General features: G+C 36.4%; 1 gene segment (V, D, J or C) and 1 further gene; one reads left to right on the top strand and one right to left on the bottom strand.

The window, feature by feature from the left end:
- The window catches only part of Igk (immunoglobulin kappa chain complex), a 3,171,119-nt gene that overhangs the window by 893,618 nt on the left and 2,265,044 nt on the right, over nt 1-12,457 (bottom strand).
- On the top strand, nt 9,226-9,782 carry Igkv5-43 (immunoglobulin kappa chain variable 5-43). The segment is given in 2 exon segments: nt 9,226-9,274; nt 9,485-9,782. Coding segments are annotated over 2 exon segments (347 nt in total).

Here is a 12,457-nt window from a genome sequence, read left to right as displayed (position 1 = left end):
TGTCCTGGAACTCACTTTGTAGACCAGGCTGTCCTCAAACTCAGAAATCCACCTGCCTCTGCCCCCAAAGAGCTAGGCATGGGCCTCCACCATCTGGATGAGGCCTTGTTCTTGCAAATATTCCATGACCCTGAATAGGGGAATGCCAGTGCCAGGAAGCAGGAGTGGGTGAGTTGGGGAGCAGGTGGAGGTGGGACTGTAAAGGGCATAGCATTTGAAATGGAAAGGAAGAAAATATCTAATAAAAATATTTTAAAGATAAAATAATAAAAAAATGAAAGCAATATACAGCAAACCAAAAACCAATTTCAAATTAAATGGAGAGGTAATTGAAGCAATCCCACCATAATCTGGGGCAAGACAAGGATGCTTACTCTTCCATATCCATTGAATATCACATGCCAAGTTCTAGCTAGAGCAATAATACAACAAGAGGATTTCAAGAAAGAAGTATAAGTATCGTTATATGCAGATGGTGTGATTGTTTACATAAGCAACCCCAAAAATTTGTCACAGAACTTTTTCAGCTGATAAACAACTTCATCAAAGTAGTTGTATATAAAACTTATTGAAATGAATCAGTACCCTTCCCCTTTTTTACACAAATAAAAAATGGACCAAGAAAGAAACTCAGGAAACAATATCCTTCAAAATAGTTATACACAATGTAAAATACCTTGGGGTAATTCTAACTAAACAAGTAAATTATCTGTTTGACTAGAACGTCATGTCTCTCAAGAAATGGAAGAAGACCTCAGAAAATGTAGAGATCTTCCCATGCTCATGGATTGGTAGGATTAACATAGTAAAACTGGCCATCTTACCAAAAGAAATCCAAAGATTCAATGCAATCTCCATCCAAATTCCAACATAACTCTTCAAAGACATGGAAAAAGCAATTCAATTTCATGTGGATAAACAACAACAATAACAACAAAACAGGACAGCAAAAACAATTTTTAACAATAAAATAAATTCTTGGGGAATCAACATCCCAGATTTCAAGTTTTACTACATAGCAACAGTGATTAAAAACTGCATGGTATTGGTAAAGAGACAGACAGTTTGATCAGTGGAATAGAATTGAATACCCAGAAATAAAACCACATGCTTATGGGCACTTGATCTGTGACTAAGAAGCCAAAAGTATTTAATGGAAATAAGAAAGCATCTTTAATGAATATCTAGGGATGTCCTTGCCTTGATGTACTGAGATAAAAGCTCAGCTATAGTCTTGCTTTAGATGATCACTTCGCTTATTTCATCTCAAAATGATGAGTCCTTTCAAGTTCCTGTTTCTGTTATTGCTATGGATTTTGGGAAAGTAGAGAATGAGATGCAGGAGATAAATGGGGATGGAGGGTGAGTTATGACTGCTTGTGTGGGCTGTCCATGTTTGGTGAGGCAGGTACTATTTTCTAAGATGGACACTGAAGTTAAGGTACAGTATAATGAGAAATTCTGAATGTGACAGGATCTGTGCCAAGATGAAGATTCTAGTGTAGAAGGGAAAGGGTGATATACATGACCTTTAGGACATTCCACATAACTGTTTTGTGGAAAAGCATTTGATATATATTTCAAAAAGCACAAAATATACCAGGATATGACTGGAAATGAATAAAAAAGTATTCACAAAGTTTGCTTGGAAAGGATGGTCATGACTTTGCACTGTTATATTATTAGGAACCAGTGGTGATGTTGTGAAGTAACAGGCTTCATGCTCTGTAGAGAGGACATCTTGTTTATTTTATGGATGCATCACCTGTCAATTAAAAAACCTAAGGCCTATGGCTTAGGCAGGAAATGGGAGGTGGTATATCTAGGAGGAGAAAGTATTATGGGATAGAGTTGCAGAAAGGATCAGTCCAGGGAAGATGTGTGGAAAGGGACACATGTTACCTGAGCACAGGTAATCAGCTACATAAGAAAATGTAAATTAAATTAAATTGGTTACCTTAAGTTATATTTCTAGACAGCAAAGTGCATAACTATATATGGCCAAGGTATTTGTAAATGTATTTTGACTCTGAGTCTTATTTCTGGGAGCATGGGACTAGGAAGCAGGTCCATGCATAACTTTTACAGTTACTATTGGACAATCAGCCTCCATCTATTGCAAGTCAGTGTCTTTTAGATAGTAATGGAAAAACTTAACTGAATTGGTTATTACAGTGTTCAGGCCGCTGTCTACAGCATCTCACCAGGTGTTCATTTAGACCCCGGGAACACTAACAGGTTCAGTAGCCATGGCTCAGGCACAAATTTTATATTCAAAATCAGTTGAGAGGAGGTTGATTATTTGGGGGTTTATTACTGCATGAAAGCTACACATGATCCTCCCATAGTGATGCAGGCCCTAACAAAAACATCCTTGCTTGAGGCAGTGCACCCATCAATGTACCACCTAACTTGACAGGAAAAGAACGCTCTGTGTATGTGTGATTGGAGGGGCTGGGAAACTTGAGCAATTGTTTGCAATGAGCTTTGAGTAGACACATCTGGCTGGATGAGTGGTTTGACTAGATCTCAAATTGTACCAGTTTCTGGTTCTTCAAGCCGGAACAACCATGGTATTGCCTCTGTGTCATCAGAAATTAATCTCATTAATCTAGTTTATTCTCAAAATTTTAACCGTTTAATTTTTGCATTAATCTTTTCTTCTTCATTACATTGATTTCCTTTAAAGATGCATGCTATGCCCCAGTGTAGGGGAATGCCAGGGCCAGGAAGCAGGATTGGGTGGGTTGGTGAGCAGGGGGTGGGGTGAGGGAATGGGGATTTTCGGGGAATGAGGAAGGGGAATATTTGAAATACAAATTAAGAAACTATCTAATAAAAAGAAGATCCTCTGGCCTAAATAAATGATTTCCTCATGGAAAAAAAATGCATGTGTTTTTAATGAAGTTTTCATTTTCTTTTAAAATGCTTAAATACCTATCATATTATCTTCTATCTTCCTAAGTAACATTATGATTTATTTAGAATATCTTCTGAAAGAATTAAATATTTTCTATCTTCCTAAGTAACATTATTAATTATTTAGAATATCTTCTGAAAGAACTAAGTAGAGTTCATTTTGTAAAGGATGTGTAACCAGAAAGGAGTTATGCTCATTGGGAGACTTAATTTTACTGCTATTTTAATGTTTCTTAAGCCTTTATATTGATATTTCTGAATCTGACAAAATATTTGGCTCCATACATTTTATTGATGGATTTTTAAAGTGATAGGCTTACTCTTACAGGTTGGACTTGGCTCAAGTTGTGTATATTTTGCAATCTGCATAACTCTTCTGTCGTTATTATCAACATTAACAAAACCTGCAAGTGTCCCAATGGGCTAAGAATTGGTATTTGGGGTCTTCTCTCCCTACTGGGATGTGCTTCTACTAAGGCTGGTTACCTATAGTTCTGTGGAATGTACCTGAGGGGCAAAACATTATAGTGCAGAGAACTGTGCGAGCGGGTCCTATTTTTGTTTCCTTATTCTGTTGAAGACATGTGTTCCTCAGTGTCTTCAATTAGGCATGAGATTACATGTGTAGATCACTGTTGAATGAGAGTATTAGAGGTAGTGGGTGCCTTCTGTGAAGAAGTGCAATAGTGAGAATTTTCAGGTGTTCCCTACAGTGCTCGTGAGGGAAGGTTTGCCAGCAACAAAGAGTTCTGAGTCCTGAGTAGGACCTGCTATAGGCTTCCTTTTCACTTAGAGCTACAGAAGATTCATTGGCTTTTACATTGTTAAAGTGCCTCTTGCTTTGCAAGATAAACCTGGTGGAATAATTACTGTCCTTCGCTGTATATAGAGTACCTGACAAACACTCTGAACTCACACTGGGTTGTCGAAAATGAAAAATGTAATACCTATTTTTTTTTTTAAATTTGGAATGAGGTAAAGTAGCATTTTGATACTCGGACCTCTATGTGTCAATGTTCAGACCCTTGAACTTTTTAAAGTTTATATTCAAAATCTCTGGAAGAATGTCTTATTAAGACCTCCAGTCTTAGCATCTCTTTTCAAATAATTTTAATGAGGACTAAAGTGTTATAAAGTGTAAGGGTATATAAAAAATTCAGATAATAAAACATCAATAAATTCAAGCTGTATTGTGAGAAATCTGATGGAAGCAACGAAACCGTGAACCAAGGCAAAGGATCTGAGTTGTTCTTCTTTCCAGATGACTGTAGCTATGCAAAAGCCTGAATTTTATAGTACTCACTGCTAAATCCTATATGGAAAGAAACATGCTCAGATGTCTGGAAACTACAAACACTGCATCAAGTGACCAGGAGAGGGAGCCATAGGCAGAGAAGTACAAAGTGTCCTTTTCTGATAGTCTCAGTACTTACAATATGAAGCCAGCATCATTTCCACAGATATTTCTTTCATCTGGTGTCCTTGCCTCTTAGATTGTACGTCTATGTTCTTCGGCATGCTCAATTTACACAGGGGAAATAAAATCGGAAGATGCTGTTCTTACCACTGATCACTGGAGTATTCATCTGGATTTCAGGTAATGTTATTGGACAAAGCAAAAATGCAGGTATTGGTACATAAATACCCACTTTTCATTCAATATATGGAAATAGTGATTAATGGAGAAACTTTGGTATTTACACCTGAAAATTAAAAAAAAAGATAATGCATTTTCCCTTTTCTCTACTAACATTTCATAAGTGCTTTTAGGCTCAGTGGTGACATTGTGATGACCCAGTATCCAGTTGTCCTGCTGTGAGTCCAGGCCAAAAAATTTATGTGTTATATTTTGTTTTATATCATTGTATTTATTTTATTTTGCTTTAATATTATTATTATCCTATACATTATTATTATTAAATATTTTTGTATAGAAGCATGTGTATTTTCTACTTATAGAGAGAAAGTGGGTGGATACTAAAAGAAGGGATCATGAGGAGGACCTGGGAGGAATAGAAGGAAGAAACTCCATAAACAAAATATATTCTATCAGAAAAGATTTGAATTTTCAGTAAAAGAAAAAAGCAATAAAAGGAATGAAGTCAAAAAGAAAGAACAAAATAGTGGAAAAAGGAAAATAGACAAAAAAAAAGGAAGAAAGGAAGGAAAGAAGAAATGAGAAAATATTGTCCATGATACATTAATGTATCTATGTGTTTTTGTGTTTTTATGATTGGAGATGTAATATACACCTTAATATTCTATGCATGATGCTTCACATTATAATTAAATTTACTAATAATTAATATATGGTAATTGCACATATGTTCCTTGTGTTGAGTGCCTGCATTAAGCCAGTCACCAGATAGTCCATTATCTTCCTAAATTTGCTCATCAAATATGATTTACTAGTTTGATTGATTTTCCTTTAGGGATTAGTAGAATCATCTTAATATATTTAACCATCCCCTTCACAAACTTTCATCCCCACCATACAAAATATTTCTTCCCAAAGTATCTGGCTATGTATTTTCCTGTCACATGTCTTCTATTGTAATCCCTCCAACAACCTCCCAATATGGGAGTCCCATTCTAGCTTCTTACATCAATATACTTCAAGTCAAACAACCAATTGAAATTTGAAGTTACAATTCACACTTGTGGGAAGAATGTGGCAAATATATATGAGACAATAGAATGATTTAGTCATTATAATTTTCCAGAACTACACGTTTTCCGAAGTCTTCCTAGTTTCATGAGTTTTCATACATAGATAAATTGAATTGAACCAATGTACTACATTTCATTTATCCATTTACACTGTGATGTACATCGAAATTGGTCCCATTTCCTATCTATTGTGAATTGAGTTGCAAAAAAAAAATGGTACATGGATGTTCTTTTATGTCTGCTGTAGGTTATAGAATCCTTTAGGTATATCCACAGGAATGGCATAGCTGAGTAGTGTAGTAGTGATATCTGTAGCTGTTTCAGAAAACTTCACAGTGATTTCATAGCTATTACATTCCCATATGTAGTGAACTAGGAATCTTCATCATGCTTGTTGCCATTTCTCTAGAGTCTTGGTAGTCTGTGTTGGAGTTATTGAGGTTTTTCAAAAGCCTGGACATAGCTTTTATATAATATATATGCTCTAGTTTGGTTATATGACCCAAATGACAGAATCAGTTGTTTCTTTAAATGGAACTGTTTGAAATTTCTCTCCTGATCTAGATTGTCTCACAATAGTAGTCATTTTTTGTTTGATATTTTGTTTTTGTTTTGTTTTGGGTTTTTTTTGTTTGTTTGTTTGTTTTTGAGACAGGGTATATTTGTATAGCCCTGGCTGTCCTGGCACTCACTTTGTAGACCAGGCTGGCCTCAAACTCAGAAATAAATCCTCCTGCCTTTGCCTCCTAAGTGCTGGGATTAAAGGTGTGTGCCACCACCGCCCGGCTGTAGTCTTTTTTTTTTTTTTTTTTTTAGATATTTTCTTAGTTTACATTTCAAATGTTATCCCCTTTCATGGTTTCCCGTCAGATGACTCTCTATCCCCTCCTCCCTCTTCCTGCTCACCCACTCCTGCTTCCTGGTCCTGGCATGCACATACACTGGGGCATACAGTCCTCACAGGACTAAGGGCTCTCATTCCACTGATGACTGACTAGGCCATCTTCTGCTATATATGCAGCTGAAGCTATGAGTCCCATAGTGTGTACACTTTGGTTGGTGGTTTAGTCCCTGGGAACTCTGGGGTTACTGGTTAGTTCATATTGTTGTTCCTCCTATGGGGTTGCAAACCCCTTCAGCTCCTTGGGTATTTTCTCAAGCACTTTCATTGGGAACCATGTACTCAGTCCTATGGATGGCTGTGAGCATCCACTTTTGTATTTATCAGGCACTGACAGAATCTCTCAGGAGACAGCTATACCAACAAGCAATTGTTGGCATCCAAAATACTGTCTGGGTTTGGTGATTGTATACAGGATGGATCCCAAGGTGGGACAGATTGTGGATAGTCATGCCTTCAGTCTGTGCTCCACACTTTTTCTCTGTAATATCTTCCATGGAAATTTTGTCCCCACTTCTAAGAAAGATTGAAGTATCCACACTTTGGTCTTCTTTCTCTTTGAGTTTCATGTGGTTTGTGAATTGTATCTTGGGAATTCTGAGCTTCTGGGCTAATAGCCACTTATGAGTAAGTGCATATCACGTGTGTTCTCTGGTGATTGGGTTACATCATTCAGGATGATATCATCCATATCCATCCATTTGCCTAAGAATTTCATAAATTCATTGTTTCTAATAGATGAGTAGTACTCCATTTTGTAAATGTAGCACATTATCTGTATCCATTCCTCTTTTGTGGGACATCTGGGTTCTTTCCAGCTTCTGGCTATTATAAATAAGGCTTCTATGAACATAGTGGAACATGTGTCCTTCAACAAACCTAAAAGAAGATAGCCACATGAACAGAATTCAAACTCTAGCAACAAAATTAACAGGCAGCAACATTACTTTTCCTTAATTTCTCTTAGTATCAATGGACTCAATTCTCCAATAAAAACATATACAAATAACAGACTGATCACATAAACAGGACCCAACATTTTGCTGCATTCAGGAAACCCACCCCATTGCCTCAGACAGACACTACCTCAGAGTAAAAGGCTAGAAATTTATTTTGGAAGCAAATGGTCTGAAGAAACCATTCTAATATCGAATAAAATCTACTTTCAACCTAAAGTTATCAAAAAAAGATAAGGAGGGACACTTCAAACTCATCAAAGATAAAATCTACCAAGATGGACTCTCAAATCTGAACATCTATGCTCCAAATGGAAGGGCATCCCCATTCGAAAAAGAAACTTTACTAAGCTCAAAGCACACATTTTACAGCACTCAATAATAGTGACAGTCTTCCACACCCCACTCTTATCAATGGACAGACCATGAAAACAGAAACTAAACAGACACAGTAAAACTAACAGAAGTTACAAAACAAATGGACTTAACATATATATGTAACATTTTATCCTAATACAGCTTTTTATCTACACCTCATAGGAACTTCTCCAAACTAACCATAACTGTCACAAATCAGGCCTCAACAGATACAAGAAGATTCAAATAATCTCATGCATCCTATCAGTTCACCATGAAATAAGGCTGATCTTCAATACCAACATAAATATTAGAAAGCCAAAATTCAGGTGGAAGCTGAATAACACTCTACTCAATGATAACTTGGTCAAGGAAGAAATAAAAAAGAAATTAAAGACTTTTTAGAGTTTAATGACAATGAAGCCACAACATACCCAGACTTATTGGACAAAATGAATGCAGTGCTAAGAGGAAAACTCATAGCAATGATTGCAGCCAAAAGAAACTGGAGACAGAATTCACTAGCAGTTTGACAGCACATCTGAAAGCTCTAGAACAAAACAAAGCAAATTCACCCTAGAGAAATATATGGTGGGAAATAATTGAACTCAGGGCTGAAATCAACCAAGTGTAAACATAAATAAATAAACAAAGAATCACCCAAACCAGGTGCTGGTTCTTTGAGAAAATTATGGTGTTTTAAGTAACATGAAAAACATGTACTTTGGAAGGAATTTGTTTAAACACTCAAGAAATACATTTGTAGTACTCCTCATTTCTGTTGTTGGAAAGTCATGAAAGATATACTATTTGGGACGTATGGGAAAAGTGTTAAAAATATTTTGATATCTCAACCTCGTAATTCTTATTCATTCTGGCAGATTATATACATTTATAAGGATTTCTTTCTCCCCCTGGAAAAATTTGTCTTCATAAGATATCCTGAATTTCTTTCTTCTTGTTAATGAAATTTTGATAGTGTGATATCACTTTAGGTTTACGCGTTGTTATGCTACTTTGAATGTTCAGTTTCTTAAAGATTCTTCAGCCCGTACTGTAAAGAAACATCAAAGAAAACAACATAATCCTGGAATAAGACAATGGATATGAGATGATTTTCATTTTAAACTATTACATGTGTCCCAGAGACCTCCTTAAGCTATGCTAATTATGTAAGCATGTAAGTAGAAGCCAAGTCTATTTTAAATCTCAACATCTATTCAGGTAATCAGCAAGGGGATAAATATTCTAAGAAGGCACTAGGAGTCTGCACTTCTGGCCAGATCTTATTACAGATCTTATAAAGTCAGTATGATTTGCATAAATACATCTTCTTTTAGTGCTCCTGCCCCTTAGAGTATTATAAGACGATCTCTATCAGGACAGTGTCATGAGCCACACAAACTCAGGGAAAGCTCGAAGATGGTTTTCACACCTCAGATACTTGGACTTATGCTTTTTTGGATTTCAGGTATGACTGCTTGGACATGGAAATAAAGTGGCGATAATATTTAAATATGAAATATTCTTATTTTATTTGAAACCTAGCACCACATTGTATTTGACTTCCTGTTTAAAGAAATTAATACAATGAAAGTCTTTTATTTTTCTAAGTTGTTTAGGAGTGACTTACATATTCAATGTTGTGTCCTACTAAACTTTTTTTTTCCTAATTTTCCAGCCTCCAGAGGTGATATTGTGCTAACTCAGTCTCCAGCCACCCTGTCTGTGACTCCAGGAGATAGCGTCAGTCTTTCCTGCAGGGCCAGCCAAAGTATTAGCAACAACCTACACTGGTATCAACAAAAATCACATGAGTCTCCAAGGCTTCTCATCAAGTATGCTTCCCAGTCCATCTCTGGGATCCCCTCCAGGTTCAGTGGCAGTGGATCAGGGACAGATTTCACTCTCAGTATCAACAGTGTGGAGACTGAAGATTTTGGAATGTATTTCTGTCAACAGAGTAACAGCTGGCCTCACACAGTGATGCAGACCATAGCAAAAATCACCAGGAAAGCAGAAGTGTGAGGCTGGGCTGCTTCAGCTATTTTTGGTGGTACCTCAACCTTCTTCAAAGTGGAAACAAATCAGATGGGGCCTGCTGTGAGTTTAGACCTATTGAAGAAGACTGGAAGTCTCCATAGCCTATGAATTCTCTTCACTCTATTTCAGCTCTAGAATACATTGTCTAATATTGTCCTTGTGTAATCATAAGGACAATCTTCCTCCAGTATACTGCCACTAGAGAAAATCTCATCTTCGATGGACAGAAGGAATGATTGATTATTCCATATTCTTATAATTGTTTTAAATTCAGTTGAGGCAATGTCTGACACAATGACATACAGTTTACTCCTTTTCCCACAAAGACTAGAGAGCTCAGCTTCAGAGACTCAGAGGCTAGTATCAGTTTAACATAAGTCTCAGTTATTTGCAAGCAAAAAAACTCTGGAATTCTATTTACAATATGGTATAAATCCATAGAACCTCCTCAAAAAAGGCATACTTCCTAATATTTATTTATTTATTTATTTATTTATTTATTTATTTATTTATTTATTACAGTCAAATGATCTGTGTTGCTTGTCAAACACTAAATACTAATGAGGTGCAATCATTTGAGGGAACAGAGGAGAACCAGTTTCTTTCTATGAACTTACTTTGCTGTTCTAACTTCTCCTCATACTCCTTAGTTTGAGTATCTTCAAAGAATACAACTTGATCATCTCAGTATTATGCAGGTCTGAATATACACTGATCTAAAGTCAAGGAGTCCAGAGAGTTGGAGAGATGATTCAATAGTTAAGATCACTGGTTATTCTTCCAGAGTCCCTGGGTTCAATTCCCATATTGCACGTTCACAACCATCTGTAAGTCTAGTCTCAGATAATCTGATAATATATTTTATCATTACCAGGTACCAAGAATGCCCATGCAACCCATATAGACATACTGACAATTATATATTTCCATAAAATAACAATAAATAGCTCTTTAAACTCAAGATTCCAAACTGCTGTGCTATTTCAGAGACTGAGCAGAGACAGTTGGACTTCTGCCTTCCCAACTCTATGATGCTTTCTCACCCCTTTTCCATGGTCTCCTATTTCATGGCCCCAACCTAATCTTCATTGACATGGCCCCTTATTGATTATGTCTCCCATCCATTTTACTATGTGGACCATTATGAACAAAATGGTTCTCCCTTCATATACCAACATAATTTTCTTTGTTTTTAAAAATGAGGATTAAATTTTATATGTTTAGATTATAGTTAAGTACACGTATCTGCTAGAAACATAATTCTGCCTTACTGTAACACAGTACATATTCCTTTCAAATGTACTCCTCATTCCTTGCCTCCCTTCATCTCTACATATAAATATATCTAAACACTGAGTTCTATACACTGTACAAACTGAGTCCAATGTGGGTTGATCATATATTCATAGATGTAAAAACAGCATCTGGAGCAAGCATGTTAAATTTATCAGGGAAAACACTCTTAGAGAATATTGTCTCTCCCTCTCTTAGAAGCCATCAACTACCAAAAACTTATCAGCTATTGACACAGTATAACAAGTTCCTTCCACTTCATGTTTCAATATTGATTGGCTTAACTTCATGCATGTCTTATAGAGACAGCCACAGCTTCAGTTAGTTCTTGAAATTGGGAGTCTTGTCATGTCCACAACACTCTTTTGCTGTTTCTTCCTCACCTTTGTCTCTTACAATTCACAAGCTTTATGATATATAGAAAATTTGTTTGAATGTTTTAAAAGCCAATTTTATTTTTTAAAGTAATGCTAATATCAGCTTTTCCGGAGAAGATTGCATTATTGGTGTGGCTTAGGTCTCTCATAACATCAGAGGGTCTTAGTCTTAGCTCTGTGCTTTCTGCAATTCTTCACCTTTGGAGAAAGTAGGAATAGGCAAAATCATTCCCCAGTGTAACTTCATATGTTTTTTGAAAAGATTTTATTAGATATTTCCTTTATTTACATTTCAAATTCTATCCCAAATGTCCCCTGGAATCTCCCCAAACCACCCATTCCCTCTTCCTGTCCCTGTCGTTCCCTGTACAAGGGCATATAATCTTTGCAAGACCAAGGGCCTCTCCTTCTATTGATGACCTACTAGACCACCCTCTGCTTCATATGCAACTAGGGACACAAGTTCTGGAGTGTACTGGTTAGTTCATATTTTTGTTCCTCCTATATGGTTGCAGAGCCCTTTAGCTCTTTGGGTAATTTCCCTAGCTCTGCCATTAGGGACCCTGTGTTCCCTCCAATAGAAGACTGGGAGCATCAACTTCTCCAACATGCCTTCTTAAGGAAGATGCCAGAAGGAGCATAGAGCTTCTTTTCCTACTACTCATGAGACTGAGAGTTATGTCTTTTAAAAACACATATCTTTAAAATACAACCACTACTTTGAAAACCTTAGTGTGCAAATACCCATATAAGTTGAAGAAATTCTGTATGTCTGTTGGCTATTTCCTATGTATTGATTCTACATTAATACACTGTTCTTATTTAGTTTCAACCAATGACAAGTATTTATACCAAGGCCTGAATCATCGACTTCATAACTAGTCCCAGAAGAAATAATGTTCATTTATTAAAATCAAATGCTTAGTCACTCTAAGAGTAGG

This window comes from Mus musculus, chromosome 6, assembly GCF_000001635.26.
Source record: "Mus musculus strain C57BL/6J chromosome 6, GRCm38.p6 C57BL/6J".
Classification (NCBI taxonomy): Eukaryota; Metazoa; Chordata; class Mammalia; order Rodentia; family Muridae; genus Mus; species Mus musculus.
This window is presented reverse-complemented; position numbering and strand designations above follow the sequence as displayed.